Genomic DNA, 18,302 nt, shown 5'->3' with positions numbered 1-18,302 from the left:
AGGAGAGTGAGGAATACAGAGGAGAAGTCCTGCCTGCATGTCATCTCATAAGCGCTTTTGTGATGCATCTCAAGATAACACCCAATACAAATAAGGATTGATTGATACTCATGTTCCCCAAGAAACCGGGTGTCCAGTTGAAATTCACCACTACGGAATTAAAACACAGATTTTCCAGGGATTGAATTTTGTTGAAACAATTAGATTAATGGAATGCCAGGTAAATATACCATATGTTTATGCTATAATGAATTTCTTGAATTTCTCTTGAGACTATCTATCTATCTATCTATCTATCTATCTATCTATCTATCTATCTATCTATCTATCTATCTATCTATCTATCTATCTATCTATCTATCTATCTATCTATCTATCTATCTATCTATCTATCTATCTATCTATCTAATGCAAAACACCTCTGACCTAGTGCAGGACCTTTTATAAGAGATACATAATATTGAGTGTAGAATGTTTTATTGTGTCACGGGATGAGAAGATAAGATCAGTTGTAAACTAAACTTTGTGGGAACCTGAGTCCAGCTGTTGTAGTCATGATGATGTTGCATTATTTAACCATTACAAGTAAGTGAGGACTGTTGCAGCAGCCAGAAGTTTCAGGACTACACTGGTTTATCCTGGCTTACTAGCATGTGACCATGGTCACAGGCTGACTCTGTTTTTCCCCCTCTCTCGTTCTCGCTCTAGTTCTGCCTGCGCCTCTCTGTCTTTACTGTTATCAGTTTTAACAATTCTCGCTGCTGTCCAGGTTTCTCCACCTGTGGTTCCTTTTTATGTGGGCACTCTTCCTCTTCTTGCTTCCTATCTGTAGTTTCACTATGAGAAAGTGGAACCGGACTGATAAATGGAGAGATTTTCAACATCATGAAAGTAGAATTAAAGCTCAGCAGTTGTACATCACGCTTATTAAAAGGAGGAAAGAGTGTTTGTGTTGTACACAAATAAGACAGCTTGATTTCACACATGCAGCTCACCCTGAGAGCTTCAGGAATTTTTCAAGAGTTTTGTGCAACACAAAAAAAATAAACAAGTTGTTTGAACTTAAAGAAAAAGAAAAATCTCTGGGAAGCCTTTTTAGGTTGACTGAATTTCAAATGACAAGTTGAGATAAACTCGCACATTATTTCAAACAAAATACATTCCTCATCAAACTAGCCTGTACTTGTCATGCTAACGTTGTTCTACTGTATACTGTAAGCTGATGTGTGAATGCAGCGGGACGTTTCAGTGATGACATTAATATCAAGTGACCAGTGGGATTATTGTGCACTTAATTAAGATGCTTCACGCTCTTTTTTTACTCACCAGTATGTTTTTTTTTTCTTCAAAAGTTATTACTGTGAATATGTCCAATGACACGCAGCATCGATAAAGGCAGAAAACTGTCTGTACATTTTCAGACGTTTATACTTCTACTACGACCTGTGAGGGATGTGAAACTGTCTGGAAATTTTCTAGAAATTTTGAAGGGTGGATATGTGACAAACAGCTCCAGAAAAGTTTGCAAACCTTACAGATTACTTTCCAAGTAGTTTATACCTCGCTGTAGTTGAACAAAAAGAAAGAGAAACACTGCTGGCACAATGCCCACATTTTAACACAATATAGCAGCAAGTGTGGTTAACCAATGCCATGTGTGCTGTTGGTGTGCTGTGATGTGTAGCTCCACCCATTATGCAACCTTCTTACAGTTGCCAACAGGTTGTTTTTTATTAGCAGTTATTATCACCTTAAATTTCCTCTGAACTGTAGAACAAAGAGATGGATGATTAAGATTTCCTGAGTATTACTGCTTCTCTAAAACGTTCATAGTAGTACGTGCAGAGTCTCAAATACGCTCTCATTCTTCCTGACTGAGTCAACACTGGTTGTCTGGCACATTTTAGAGAAACTTTTCACATTCAGCCTCTTCATAGATGATGAGCCCCTGTGGTTAAAACCCCAAACACACTCTCTCGCTCTGATGGACTGGAAATAGAGTGAGTGCGTGCAGCCAGGCATGCATGCATGCTGCATACTCTCGATTACAAGAGGCAGGATGCAATATTAAGACCAAACAGCAGAGAGACTGGTGTCATGCTACAGTATGGCTTAAAAAGCTCTGTAGCAAGCCTAGCTAACTATACTTCCAACCACTCAGATCAGGTTTCTAGTTCAATAGAAATTCATCTCGTTACTCGGTCAAACCGCAACTGTGTCTGCCAAAGCAGCACTGCTTTCATGTCCTGCCTTCACCGTCTATGTTAGATCACCTCATTTAACCTCCAGTGCTCACACACACACACACACACACACACACACACACACACACACACACACAAGGGGAAATCAGCTTGCTTTCACTAATACTTATTATAAAGTCTCGTATTTTTGGCTTAAGCATATTTGGCATTATTTGCACTATTTGAATTAAAATGCAAGTCTAATCTCAGAAATGAATTTGTATTGTGTTCTGTGTTCTTTTCCCATAAATGTCACAGTTTTCAGTTAATTTAGAATTTTTTTCCAGAGCCACAAAGTTTCCACAAAGTAATTTTCCATGTATAGTTTAACTCTATTTAAAAAAACAACAACAAACAAACATGGATGCTACTTTACTGTGATAAAGATGTCGACTCATTCGACCAACTATTATTACAACAACACGGCTCAGAACAATGACATAGTTTATTCAATCAATCAGTGTGTTTTTTTTGTTATCAGTACATTAATTTAACATGTTAAATTCAAAAGACAATAAGAAAAAATAGAATAAGATGAAAAAAATCACATTGTCATGTGTCCTTTCATATTGTATCATATTATATGTATGGTATGGTATATTTTTGTATATTTCAACATATTTTCATATCATCTGGTATTAATCACAATTACAATAAATTACAATTATTACTATTATTATAAAAATGTGAATATACATTGCATGTTCAATGTTTCATAAGAAACAATTGGCATGAGCGTGACGGTGGAGGTCATGTTGCAAGGGAACTTTGTAAACAATGACAACCATCTTTTAATGTTTGCCAATAAACCTAGCTGACATCATGAATGCCATTATAATCACATTGGCCTACATGTAATCCTCGGGATGACAAGCTTTCATCAGCTGGTATTAAAGGCTGTGCAGCTTTGAAGTCCTTATATGTCTGTGATGTACATGTATGTGTTTTTCACAAATTCTGCAGGTTTTTACATCAAGACAATATCTTATCTCTTTTGTTTTTTAAAGGTTCTTACTTGTTCATTTTATTTTCCAGCTTTTGCCTTTTCTGCCTTTTTCCTATTATTATTTGTTCTTCGTATTACTTTTTGTGTGCTTCCCCCCCCCCCCCCCCCCCCCCGTACATTTAATAAATCAAAAACTGTGCACTGTGAGAAACAATAACTCCACCACTCCTGTCTGCACTTTTGTTTCTGGAATGCCTTCGAGGTTATTATCGTTTTACCTGAGAATGTTACGTGAACATTTAATAACCTGTCCAACAGAGCAGGAACAGAGGTAGGGTAATAAACCAATAGTTTTAGTCACTGGAATGAAGAAGTGCGTCATGATGAATGACTGGTATTTAACAGGTGTGGAAGCAGGAAGTTGCAGCGGACAAATGATACAGCTTTCAAAGTTAGAGGATTCAAAAATCATGTTTTTATTTGTTGCTGATCCTGTCAGTTTGTAACATTGTTTCAACCTGATCTGATATTACTCTCTTTTTAAAGTTTAATTTGCTGACAATTAAAATGAGACTAAGTTGAGCCAAAAGGGAAAACGGAGACACGGGCAAACACAGAAAACAAACAGTGGTATGGTCCATTCATTAGCAGACGAGCACAGGAAAAACAGTGCACCCTTGTTCTTCCACAAACACCACTGCACACTGGGCCACATGCTGTCATGTTGATGGCAAAATGCTTTTGATTGACTGTGAAGGAATTGAGGTAATGAGTGGGTTCGATGTGCTCAGTCATTCAGGCCCTGTAGAGGAGGTGAAGGCGGTTTACGCTGCTGTGATTCAGCGTCCAGTGGTGAGGTTTTCAGTTCACACTAGAACTACCAAGGGAGAAATTTTGACCATTTTTGAATTTTTCTTTGTAATAACTTTCTTAAACTCAAAACCCACGTAACTCGGGCCCTAGCTGTGTTCCATTTCAACTGAACTTAACTCGACATCACCTTTTCATACTTAAAAGCATGCAACAATTCAGGGGTTGCACTGTGAAGGATTTCATGTTAAAAACAGGATTTGCCACGCAAAGCCAACCTACATTCTTAGATGGCGCTTTGTTGCAGGAACCGCAGTGTGAAATGAATCAATCATCTGTGGCTAGCTGGGCAGACCTATACAAACTATGAAAAGATCTTAGTAATAATGGTGTAAGCACACCATGAGCAACAGAGAGGATGATATACAGGACGCCTGTTATCCCCAAACTTCATTTTCTCTGTCTTATGCAGCAGGGAGGGGATGTCTGCTGGGACCTTAATCAGACTAAATATCCTTCCTCACAATAGTCATCCCCGCTGTACAAACACAGAGTGAGACAAATCCTGAGAGCTACACAACAATGACGAGAAAACGGAGTAATTCTTGAACTAATAATCAAACTTTGATGCTGGAGGCCTCTCTATCGTCATTCCCAAGCTCAAAAAAAGCAGTTCAAACAGGCATCAAGGTGGTGGTTCAGTCCAGCTTTGAAGAAAATAACACAAGCAAACACAACAGGACTGACCAGGGAGGAAGTAACTGCACACAGCCTTTGACTTCAGGAATGTATTGTTTCGAGGGAACAATTAATCCCTGTTCCTCGATGCTATTTAAAAACACCTTTTTTGGACCTCAGACTCCTGGTTTGACACGACCGGAAAATGTAAGTCTCCAATTCTTTGTTTTTAGAACCAAACAATTCATGGATTTGGTGAATCATAGCTCCACTGACTTTTATTAAGATAGTACCCCACTTTTTTAAATAATAAACAAGGGAGTCAGTGTGGGTTTGTCTGGTGGGTATGGGTTATTCAGAAACTAATTTTGTAAATTTAAGGTTATTTAAAATAACGGTTTTAACCTTTATCATAAATTTGGCAAAGTGAGAGTGTGTGTCTTTAAACAGGCCTGAAAGAGCCTGAGTTGAGGAAGCCCTTTGTAGACTGAAAACATCATGGCACCCCCTTGTGGACAAACAATCTAATAGCATAAAGGTATTTCAAATAATAAACTGATACTGTATGTGATGAATGAACTGGGAAAAGAGGTACTGCCAAGAAATGTAAATGGTGTAATGGTTATTACTTGATTTAATGTAATAAAGACACACACACACACACACACACACACACACACACACACACACACACACACACACACCAGTGTTCTTTTTGGTGTGCATTGAGAGAGGACTTTGTGGACAAATCTGAGAAGAGAAAAAAGATAACGTGCAATGAAATTTCCTGGTCAATAAAAGAGATAAAGACTTTACTCATCTCTAGCCGTCAGCGCGATGCAGTCTGCTTTGAAGACGTCAGTTGAACATATTGATCTTCTTTGGGTATTTCCCTGTCTGGATTGTGAATCATAAATGTCAGAATGGCGTCTTCTGTGCACATGAAATGTAAGTCAGCATGAAGATACCGCAGGACAGTTTTGTTCCCATGAAAAGGTCATTTATTGATAGTTCCTTAGTCCCAGTTTACACTGTGTTGATTGTATAAAAGTTCTGGTTGGAATATCAGCTCCCAATGTACGATTGGCTTGTTTACGACTCATGACCAAAGCTCACAATTAATGTGCTCAGGCTGGTCGAGTAGAAGCTGAGAGGTCACACTACAAGGCCTCTGTGTCCACTGTACTACTGACAACGTACAATTAGATGGAAATCTGGCCGCACTAAAATGAGTAGTAAGTCTCAAAAAGTCTTGTCTAAATTGGTTTATGCCACGGTACAAACCAATTTCTCTCTGTTGCTTGTGGGCGAGAAAGTTGAAGCATGCGTTCTCCTCTAATAATCTTATGGACACTAAGTGAGAAATCGTTGCTGTTCTAACTAAAAAACTGATTTGTTGTGGTTAGTATATTTATGTAAATGCAAATACAGTAGCTCCTTCTAGAGATAAATATTCATCGAAAGTTACGATGGAAAGAGCACATCACATTTATTGCTAGCTAGCAGCTTCTGTATAGCGTCCTGCTGGCTGTAGCTAAGGTTAGCCCAACGCACAATAACTGACTTTTGGATCAAGACTTGTTCCACCAGACAGTCCTCTTATTCACAGTCCTCCATACCTCCCAAATCATTATCCTTCATCTGTGGCTCCATCACTTTAGTGACCTCAATGCTGTAATAAGCAGTTTGGTATCTTCGCAACCGACGTCATTGCCTCTCCCTTGTCCTCAATAACAAAAGTAAGCAGCCCATTATCAGCTGATTAGCAAGAGCTGTTTGTAAAACCAATTTGTCATTTGTAGTTTCTCCTGGACTAGAAACTGTTAAATGTGTTAATGATGTCCCACACAGGTAACCAGACTTGTGTTGTGGCAATAGATACGCACCAATTAAATCCATGGCAAGCAGCAGAGTCAATCTTCAACACTCGCTTCACTCAAACGTCATTTTAGCAAGAGAAAATATGATTTGATTATGATTTGAAGTATGTAAGTAATTAAGTCTTTAATTATATAGCACTTTTAAAACAATTTGTTCAAAGTTCACAAACGCAACAAGCTAAACCAGGAACACATACAGACACACACACACACACACAAAAAAAACGTGCAAAAAAGCAAAAAGTTGGCCTTGACTGTACATTTGAGTTTTTAGATGCTTCTTGAAAATCCAGAGATTCTGCAGATCGTATAATTAATCTAATTATTGATTTAACCTCATACACTTAATGGCTGAAAGAATCCTTTAATTAGAGACCCATTTGCCCAACCAAACAGTAGGCCTATCAGGTTTGAGAGGATATTGACCTCTTCTGTGCCAAAGTCTGGGTTTCATCATACTTGTGGCCTAGGCTATGCTGATAACTCACGAGGAACAAAGACAGGAGATGAGTCATGAGGGACTGAATTAAACAACGGAGTCAAATACTTCAGAGACAAATTGTTCACTCAGAATTTAATTCACGTCATGTGAGATCAAAAAGGCAGGCTCAGTCACTGTGCCTGCCTGCCTAGTCCTAAAGTACTCTCACTGATTGTTAGACAAGGTTATCACAGTTTGGACTGAAATTCTCTACATAATAAACCCACTGTGTTTTGTCCAACTCTATAAGAGAGCAACTTTTTCAAAGACACTGAAAACCTTTCAAATGTGTTTCCAACACTTCAGTATGAACCCTGTCTACACAAAAAGGTGAAGCAAAGTTTTCCCCATTAGCACTACAGTAAGTACCGATATGTATCATTTGACAGAAAAATGAAATTTAAATGTTGATGTCAATGTGTTCTTCTGTGCAGCTTCTTTATTTGTTTTGTTCATTGTTTTGCCATCAATCAACACTTTTGCCAAGCTCAGGACATTTTCTCCGAGTGCCCTCTTCATGTATTTACTTTAAAAATCTGTTACTCACCTTCATGTCATGGTGGTCTTTCACAGCAGCAGCAGCAGCAGCAGCAGCAGCAGCTTTCTCTGAAACATAACTCCATGTTGTGTAATAATTGCAACAGAAATAATTGCATCCCTCCTGCTGTCAGACTCGTTCAGTTGTGGTAGAGTTCACAGTGTAGTGTTCCGACAGAGGGTCCTCTTCTCCTTCTCCCATCACCTGATTTATAATGTAATAAAGTGGCTCAGGGAAGAGCCGGCTGGTCATGAGTTTTAAATCAGTGTGTTTGTTTTTACTTTGAGCAAAGGGGAGAAAGAGATGTCTCAACTGCTTACTTTGAATTGAAAGTGTTAAACATGGAAGCATCATCTATATTTTTAAAATCATATTCAGCTTAATTTCATGTTAAATTACAGTAAACTGTAAGCTTGAAACTGTTATTCTACAGTGTGCCTACTGTAATCTACAAATACAGTTTATTACTGTAAAAATATAACAGTAATGTGCTGGATGGAAAGAAAACTATCACAGTATTATACTGTTTGCTTTTTGGGTGCCATTAATGGAGCTCAGCGTAAGTTCAGACAGGAAGACTGGTGTTATTCTTTCATTCATTCACCTCTTCATTCATTCTTAAACCACACCCCCTACTACTACCTGTATCTCTCTCTGGCAAGCAGCTGATCATGGGCGTGTATCATCCTGGAATTAACCAACCAGACTCTGCCACGAACGTTCTCTACCAATCAATGGCTTGCTGTCAATAGTTTAAAAACTCTCTCTCTTCCAGTCATCCTGTAGCTGCAGGCATACGCCACAACCCTCCTCCACCCCAGTCACCTCCTTCCAGCCCAGCAGAGTCCAGGCCCAGGCTGAAACCCACTCCTCTTCTCAGCCTCCATCCTTTTCACCACCACCAGTGTCTAGACTCCACAGGGGGGCATCCTATCCCGCGTCGGCCTCACTACCCCTCAGAGCTCATGAAGTCGTCATGACGGAGTCTAGCCCCCAAAAGACTTTGCACATTTCATTCTACAATTGTTGCACATTTCATTGTAATAAATAATTGTTCATTCTTAATTAAGTCTTTCCTGATTGAATTATTACTAGCTCTGGTTGAGTTGCAGACCTCTTACTCTGATCTGAACAAAAAAACAAAGTTATTTAAACTTTTTTTCTTTCTTACTATCTAATTGTTTTCGCGCAACCTCCCGTCAACCCGCCTCACGCCCCTGATAGGCGGAGCGAGGCTTTCCATCTTCCCACTTTTCAATCACTTTTTCTGCCATTATTAATTTATGTGAGGGTCAAACAGATCATACACGTGCAAATCAATTCAGTCCGAATAATGTCTCACCAATACGTTTGATGATTCATTACCGATCAAGGAGTGAAGGCCAAGCTTCTAGGCTCTCAACTAATTTGAGAGTCCGGGCCCTCCAATCTGAGATTCCTCCGGATCGGCTTTGAATTCGGACTGTAGTGACCACACCCTAATTTCTAATTCACAGTGTATATCCCACTAGTTATAGCCACCCTCTTTGTTCTCAATATGATTGACACTGACCATGTCATATTTCCACAGATTCGAGTCTTCCCTGTCAAAAAGTTGTCATTTTTGTGTCAATGTGCCACTCTTTAACACATTTCATGAAAAACAACAAATCTTACCTTGTGCCATCAGAGGTGTCGCCCCTCTCTGGGTCTGACGGTCAGATTTATGACACAGGGCTTTCACACTTGCAGAAAACTCGTGAAAATCTCTCGATATCTGCCAGAAAAGCTGAACAGCAAAGGGCCATCATTTTGATATAAATGTGTTTGAAAGACATAAACTCAGTTTCTTTAACAATTGTCATTTCAATCATCTATTTACAGCAAATGAGCAACTGATAAGTAATATCTCCACTTTCAATGATCATGGATGAACATTTTTCTTTACAAAACATGTTTGTAATATATCAGGCATGTTATGAGTTAATAACAAGCAATAAAGTTGAGAGAATATGATAAAATACGGGTCACTATCACGGTGTTAATAAATAAATAAATATATTGAGTTATTAACTAAAACTAACTATTGATTGATTAACTGCATGTTCTGTTTTTATAAATCATTCACTCTGAAATCAATCTGATTAGTTTCATACATTTTAAATGATTGCACATCGATTTTGAAGAATTGCATATTGAAATTTGTTTAAAAAAATTCTCGTATTGATTTTGTGAAAATCTTTAATAACATTTGTGAAAATATTCTCAACACAGGGGAAGTAAACACAATATAAACAGGTTCACATAATATTTGTGTTTAATACAGCAGTGCAACCTTTGAATTCAGTTTCACCTCTGCTACAACATGAACACAATGTGCCTGGCTGTGTGAGTCCATAATGGTGTCTTTAGGGATTAACTGAAATAATACTGCCTTCATACTGATGCTACGAGCGTCGTATCGAGGGAGCCATGAGCGAGCGAATAATTAACTCAGGGGCCAATCAAATAAGTCATATTCTGATCAATTATTCAGTATTTGCAGGCCGCTGAATGCGCTCCCTGCTCATATTACAGGCAACACAATAACGTCTCATTGAAACATTAGCATTTTATTGCGGTCCATTTTTATTACCATGGTCATTTCCATGTGTGTGCTCACTGTGAGTTTATGCTCCTGTTGTCAAGAGCAGTATTAGGTCTGCTCAAAGGGAATGTATTAGTGCACGACACTGGGCAGTAAAGACAACCACAACTAACACAGGGGCATAATTTCAACAAAACTGCAGAATATAAAGTAAGAGACTCATATCAAGCCTGTGCTTAAATGAATGAGCTCGAATGACACGATTATTAACAGCAACGTTTGGACAAAGCATAATACATCAAAGTTGATGCATGCCTATTTTAATCCATGGATCCATTAAACCAATCCATTATTTGTCTATTGCTGTACAAACTCTATGATGTAAATACCAACTTTAACTATGTCGTAACATTTTAAAATGTTCCTAAAGAAGATGGCCGGTTGATACGTCCAAATATCTCAGATGCAGGTGTGTTTCAAACTGTACCTCTGTCTTAAAAAGGGAATCAAAGTTAGTATGATCAATAAATTCTGACGTTTAGCAGGTTACACAATAGGCATAATTTTCTTTTTTTCCAGGGCATAAAATAATAAAAACATATTCAGTTTTTTGTTCAGTGTTTGTTCAAAACAGTCAACTGCATTGTATTTATTACGTCAAATTTCTTCCAACTGATTTCTATTCCTACCAAGCCTTAGACAGTAAATATTATTAAAGAAAATTATGGTGCTGCAGACTGAAAATCCATGGCATGGGAAGTGCATGTAGGACTACTAAACAGACAGAAATAACACAATTAAGGTAACAATACAGACAAAAAAAAGAGTGACAAGAGACAGATAGCATTACCTTTATTAACACAAGACACTCGGATGTGCTGCCAAAAGAAGTCAGACCAGAATGACAAGATCGTATTCACACTATGAAGACAGACAAAACAATAAATAAATAAATACAAGCCCCAAAGTTCAAAAATTCACACAGAGCGTGAAGAGACACATAGAAAAACAGAACAAGATCCAGATCCTCAACTTGGAAGATGACGCTTCATAGGATTTGAGTAAAATGTTCCATCAATTTATTACACAAAAAATGTTTTCTGTTTTCCATGTGCATCAGACCAGGTTTTCATAATCCAGTATGGAGCGATTTCACACAGCTGACATTTTTCCTTGTCAAACACAAGTATGACTAATATTATTAATGATGGTTTATTCCAGAGCTCTTGAAAACATATGTTATTGGCACACTGTGGGCTGGAGTTGTCATGTTATTTGTTCCACCTGTATATCCTCTGCCAAAACTATTCAAACGTTTCCTTGAAAAAGCCTTTGTCTTTATGTCCATATACTGTCGGCCACGTCAATGTTTCTCAACTTGTGGGTCAGGATTCAAAAGTAGATCACAGAGACATTTTCAGTGTGTCGCTCAAGTATGAAGAAATATTGTCAAAAAGTCTATGCTTTGGATTGTGCATCATACGCTTTTCACGTTTGTTTTGTTTTCTTTGTTCTGTCACGTTTTGTACAGTCTTAGGTCCAAACTGCACAATTTTCTTATTGGACAAATCTGATTGGTTGAAAAATATCTTAAATTTGGGTCATGATTTTTCATGAAAGAACTGGTAGTGGGTCGTCCTAAGGCTAGACCAGTCGAGAACCACTGAGCAATGTCTTCATCCTAAAATAATCTTAATTATGAATCAGCATAGTCGACCTTGTATAGCCTATTTGTAACCTGTAATGGGCATAGGAAGATTGTCCTGATGCAAAAAGTAGGACTAAGTAAAAAAAAGTTAAAGAGAATAAAAGCTCTGGTCCCATGAGAACAAAACTTGAATACAAGGTGTTCTTTGTGGGTGCTGAACCTGACCTTTGACCTTTCTAGACTGGGACACAAGAAGAAAGGATGCTTTAAAGTGGGCAATACAATTACTGTATTACTTATTTACTCTTTAAGTCTCTCTTCAAGTTATAAAACAAAACTATAGAACTGAAAATAGAATAAAAGTACGGAAACATTTGAAAACTTCATCTTAGCTATGGAGCTAACGCAAGAGCTGAATTTGTTGTTACCATGGAGATAAGGACAGCGGTCGCCACTTGACAGGCGCGTGGAGCAGAGGACAGGAAGGGGCGGTGGTGGGGGTGGTGGAGGGGTTATGCTGCATTCATGTGCTGCTCGGGTGGTCCAAGTTTCCGAATTGGGAAGTCGTTCTTCCGACGTCAGTGTGTGAATTCAGTTCTGAATGGCGTGAAAACAGCATAAAAAAGTGTCAATGCTACGACGAAGATTAGTGAAATGTAATATTTAAGAGTGATATTTGAGCAGTAGAGCTGCATGTTAACATTAACGAAACGTATTTTGCCCCCCCCCCTCCTCCCCTCCTGTGATGACGATTCTGGCGTCTATTAAGCAAGTCAAGCACCTAAATCTGCTCCGAGTTTCCGAGTTGTTGTTCCGACTTGCGCAGGTGTTCAAGTGCATTTTAAAAACTCGGATCATCGTTTTTCCGACGTGTCAGACACGACGTGAATGCAGCATTAGTAAGGGTCTGTTGATTGACAGAAGAAGAGGCGGGGTCGGTTATCATGCCGAGTTCTGATTGGTCAGAATTGCGTCACGTTACCAGTTTGGAATGCAAATGAAAAGAGTTGCTTTGGCCCGCCCACCCTACTTTGCTCTTTCGCTGCTGCCGCTGGACTGCTCCACTTAGCCTGACGGATAAGAGTCAACATCCAGAAATGCTGTAGAATAACAGGAAAAAAAAACAGTGGGCAGAAAGAGGAGCAAGGCTTCGAGATTTACGTTAACGGTAGGGCGACGTCTTGTTTCTCTCGTTGCTAACGCAGTGTAACGGTTGGCATTAACGGCTGTGTTTGTGTGTAACGGTTCGTCGCACTAGCTAGCGTCTTCTCGGCCCCCCCCAACAACAACAACAACAACATTTGTGGGGGGTTTTTCTTGCTTGCTTCCTAACATTGACGTTAGTTTTAATTACTAAGTTTAGCCTGCAGAGTAGAGGTACGACCACGAGCAACGACAACCCTATCCGTGCTAACGTTAGCCCGTGTTGTAATGGAATTCAGTGCTTATAAGTTATCAGGGAGTAAAATCAGCTGTGAATGAAAACAACTGCGTGATAATTAACAAACAGCATTGGCATTCTTTCTTTTAGCTGTTTCAGTTATTCTTTGTCACTGAGAGCTAGAGTTAGCCAGGTGCTCTCTTGAAGAACTTTGACCTCTGGCACACTGGAGGAGTTTCTTATTTTGACAAGTGTAGGTCATCAAAGAGGATGACCCCAATGCAGTGTTTCTTTTAGCCCTCCAGTGACCCGAATATGGTCAAAATACAAGCATAGCCATGGCTGAACGCCCCTCATGTATGTAGTCCAGTTCATGGGTTAAGAGCCACAGGGTATGGCTCATGTGTGAGGGTTGATTGTACTCACTTAAGCTGCAACTCAGACACGCTTCATTCATGATTAGCCTGTCAGTTGTTTACTTGGTGTATCAGAAATGTCACTTAGTCATTTTGGGAGGAGGATGCATGACATAGACAATGTCGTCATTTGTCCTTGCATCATTTATTGTGTTGCTGATTTGTCGTTTCTCCTTGTTTTTACAGTGCGTTGACTACCCAAGTTGAATTGATAGTAACAGTAAGTTAACCTGTCCAATAAGAAATTACAACATAATAACGCATGACTAATTCTGTTGACACGGTGAAATGAGCGAAGACATAATGAGAATGAATCCTCCAGGATTGAGCACGTTTCACCAAAGCGATGATCTCAGCCGTTTCCACGTGTGCGTATCCTGAAATGTCTCCGATCATTTCAGAAGTGCACGATGATGACAACCTTTGCATTTATAGAAATACTTTTTGTACTTTTGCACAAAACCAACAGCAGCTGTGAAGGACAAACTTGACAAATGAAAACATATTGGAGCCGTTTATTTACTTTCACCGAGAGTGTGAATACGATCTATAGTTGTGCACCAATGGCAGGGAATAAACATCGCCGGGCCCTTCCAACTCGCTCAAGGTGAACCCCGTCATTGTGTCCTGCTGCGTTCTCACTTTAGCTCACTTAGACTTTCCCTGGAAGAAAATACTCGAGGGGGCTTGCAGAACAACTCTGGATAAAGTCGGTCTGTTTGCGTTCACACATGTAGCTCCTAGCAGGAGTCTTCGTAAGCGTGAAAGTACGGTCAGTCAGACTGCAGGTGCTCATTTACTTTGACCTCATATACAGTTTGAAGTGTATTACTATTTAACAAAGTAAGTTTTATAAAACTGTTTCATGTAAACTTGCAATCCAAAATCAAGATGATAAGATGATAGATAACTTTCTATTGTGTGTGTATGAGAATCAATCTGCTGTGAGAATTGACTGGAGCAGAATTGCCCTTTTTGTGGCATCCAAAGCTCGTCGTAGAGCCGTCGACAGCCGGAGCTCTTCAAAGATCCACCTGCTCAGAACGCGACGAAACGTTTAGCCTGAGCAAACGTCAGGATTTCATCGGCTTATCACATGAAGTCATCGCAAGACATCCTGGAACATGTGCTGTTCATATTCACAGTAGAGATGGAAATGTTCATCAAACATGCACGCGCAAACAAAATCCATCAGTGGAAACTGAGTCAGCTCCGTGTTTCACCAGAATAGAAAACATCGACTGAAAAGAGCTTTTATTTTCTGCACCATGTTTTTCAAAGGAAGCGGATTGATTGAGACAGAACATGTGACTGAGATGCCTTCAGATCAGTTTGTTTCTGACTCATTTACTGCTGCTCTTTGTCGGTGTAAATGGATGTATGCTTTCTTTTTATTTGTCAGTTGTCATCTTTGTAGATAGCTGACATGATTCCGCTGCTCCTTGGAAACAGAATGGCTCTGTTGTCCTTGAATGAACTCGAGATGTCTGCCTGCTGCTCCTCCTCCTGTTTCTCTGTGCTGCTGCTGCTGCTCATCTGGGTTCATACCTGACCTATTTTCTCCATCTCAGTGTGATTGATGCCTGAGAGTGATTCCTCAGAGACGGCGTTGATTGAAAGTCTGGATTGAAGCCGGTCTATAATCTGTTAGCTTTGCTAGAACTATTTAACGAAGGTATTTATAGACGTTTGGTTTGCCCGTCAGACTGCTGCCCTCTCTCTCCCTCTCTCTCTCACTCTCCCTCTCTCTGCCTCTCCTGTTTGATTTTTAGAGTTTTGTACAGTCTGAGTGATCTCTAGTATCAAGGCTATAGGGGCCTTGCTAAATGTGGCCAAACACACAACAAAAAGAGCACAGCCTGCAGGGTCAAGTCAAAGTGTTTTGTGTCTTCACAGCATGAGTCTATGTTCACTGGAATGGTACACACGCTCCGCACACTTAACCTGGAAAGCAGCCAGAGTGCCTTTGTGCCGGGCCGCTCGGCTGTGGAAGGCAGAGTCCCACGTCTCAATTACAGCGAGTCGAGCGATCTCGCCTCTGGATCAGAGAGTATCTCCGTCTCACACACTCGGAACAAAGGCCGAGGTCTGCTTGCTCTGTTTGGACAGTCCTCATCAGCCATTATGGGCCTCGAGGGATGATCCCCCCCCCCCCCCCCCATCGTAGAGGAAGTGCTGCTTAATAGAGTAATGCACTGCTCTCTGTTAACATGTGGATAGTTCCACAACTTGTCCCGACTCCTTGGTGCATCAAATCAAATGGAGCAGTGATGTCAGTGGCTCTACCTCTCTTCTGTAGCATTATTATTATTCTTTTTTTTTTTTGTTTTGTTTTTTTGTTTCAAATATTTTTATTGAATCTTTCACATGTCATCCATCAAGCAATTTTGTAGCATTATTATTTTGTTTGTTGTTTTTAATTATTCATGTGAGGAGATGACTTGCGTGGCCAGCATTAATACTGTTTGCATTAAAAAAAAAAAAAAACTGTTAAAAGTGGATAAAAACTTCAGAGAAGAGTCTTTATGTTTTAAGTTTGAAAATGAGCAAAAAATGTTTGAATAAGTGAACAGTTGCCTTATTTTGGGGAAAAAAGAAGTCTTTCCTGTTTTGCATGAAGAAACTCGTAAAACACATTTGATTTACATGATTAAAGAAAGAGGCGAGCAGCAGAGTGAATGAAGATGATGGGGTGTACGGCTCGGCCCCTCGAGGGCTGGGTGGCTGGTTTTCCATTTAGCGTGCATATAGATTGTTATGCTTTAGTGTTTATGAACACATTGCAGTAATAGCAGTCTCTTTCAAGTACAAGCCAATAAAAAGACAGGAGGGCAGATCTGCCACTAACTAGGAGGAAAAAATAAAAGCCGACGATGACGACGACGGGCTCGAACGCTCGGCTGTGTCCATAAAATGTAAAGAGTCTGGCAAGCAGATGTGACATCTCTACTAAAAAAAAAAAGATCAACCAACAATTGAAAGCAGACCAACATTCAGCCCCACAAAGGCAAAAAGGATCTCCTGCTTATTATGAATGTGAGGTTTGATATATGTTTTGTCGTCATATATGTTAGTTATCTTTCATTGGGTGCAGGAATATTAAAGGAGGCCTTGAGCGCTGCAAAGGTCCTTTATGTTTGTAATGATGCCTTAAAGAGCCTCTTTGGTGTCACTGCAGTTTCAATTGAGAATGAGCTTGTGCGCCCTTTGTACAGTAGGCGGAGTCTGTTTGTTTTTGCTGGACCGCCCCCTTCCTTCTCACTTCGCTGGCTCCGCTCTCCAGTCATTCTTAGAAATCCCAGCAGTCTCTCTCTCTCTCTCTCACTCTCTCTCTCTCTCTCTCTCTCGCTCTCTCTCAGATTCAGAAGTCCATCATCAAGCGGCTCGTTTCAAAGTGAGCCCACCCGTTCCCCTTTTTCCTCCCCTCGTGTTTTCACCCCCATCTGCTGCTCACAGCTCGGTTAGCCAGATACGAGCCTCTGCGTTCACGGCTGCTCCTCCAGCTAATCTATATGCTAATGACTAGATAATAATCAATGAGGTTCACGCATGGTTGGCCCCAATCAATAGCACATTGCAGCACCAAATGGTTCAAATGGCTACATTTCATACAGCCAGACAGTTGGGTGGCGTGTTAATGTGCCGGGGCAGACCATAAGTATGCCATTATCCTCTGCTTTAATCTGCTCCATTCCACAGAAATGAATTCAGCTGTCATTAGAGACAGCTTTGAATCCGACTGCAAAGCTATCCCCATTTCACTCCTATGAAGGAGTCACCATTTTCTTCTCCTTCTATTGTTTTGCATTTCATTTCCATAATTGGTCAACATATCTAAAGAGACGCTTTTCTTCAGCGAGCGGGCAGACCTCCTTAGATTGGGATTTGTGGATTTATTTAAGGGAGCAGTTTCAGCGAGATTAAGCAAAAGGATGTCACAGATTTAGTCTTAAACAAACTGATTATAAAAGGCAATCATTTGGTAATGGACATCTTCTAAGACACCATTTATTTGCCTTTAATATGTTTGAACTCTCAAAGCTCATGTCAGCCTTTTTTCCTTTTTTTTTTTTGAATGTGGTTACCCCCCTGCTCGTGAGATAATGGGTTTGATGTTCAGTATGGACGTCATAAATCTCTGCTCCCGTCCTTCGCTGATGTTATGATACAAAATTGGCCCACTCAGAGGTGCAGGATCCGGGTGGAAATGATGCCTCCTATAAATGGTTGGATGGTGGCGACCTGCAGTCAGTGCAATTTTAAAAAGCACTAAACTGGAAATGGATCTTTTAGCTTTCAGCAGCCCAGGCATACACTAAGCAAAAAAAAAAGAAAAAAAAGAGCAGTCTGTCTATGAGCTGTCATTTGAATGGTATACATCAACCTTGGATTTGACTCTTTAAAAAAAACAAAAACAAAAAAAAAACACCTCATGTTGGAGGGTCCATGCATCTTTAAACCCCTCAGTATTCAGGCAGCAGCAGAGGGGGGGAGGGGAGGCACCGAGTAAAATCATTACCATCATCTTCATTAGAGAGGATCCTGTTGTCCAATCAGCATGCTACTCGGCATGGGGATTCCATAGGCACCCCGTTGGCTGTCGCTAGGATACCACATAATCAGCAGGCAGGCTGCGGCCTGGTTGGTGGAGTGGGCTGTTGATGCTGGGACGACGAGCTCGCTGTGAGTTGGGGGGTGGACGAGAGGGGCTGAGG

The 18,302-nt window shown here is 40.1% G+C and overlaps 1 protein-coding gene across 1 annotated transcript in view; it reads left to right on the top strand.

Moving 5' to 3' along the window:
• Positions 1 to 16,759: 16,759 nt before the first annotated feature.
• phc2b (polyhomeotic homolog 2b) overlaps positions 16,760 to 18,302 on the top strand; it is a 31,601-nt gene continuing 30,058 nt past the window's right edge. Inside the window, 1 exon segment of the mRNA XM_079341829.1 lies at positions 16,760 to 18,302. Coding sequence (XP_079197955.1) covers positions 18,249 to 18,302 — 54 coding nt within the window. The 5' untranslated portion in view covers positions 16,760 to 18,248.

The sequence above is a fragment of the Symphodus melops genome, assembly GCF_947650265.1.
Source record: "Symphodus melops genome assembly, chromosome: 4".
NCBI lineage: Eukaryota > Metazoa > Chordata > Actinopteri > Labriformes > Labridae > Symphodus > Symphodus melops.
This window is presented reverse-complemented; position numbering and strand designations above follow the sequence as displayed.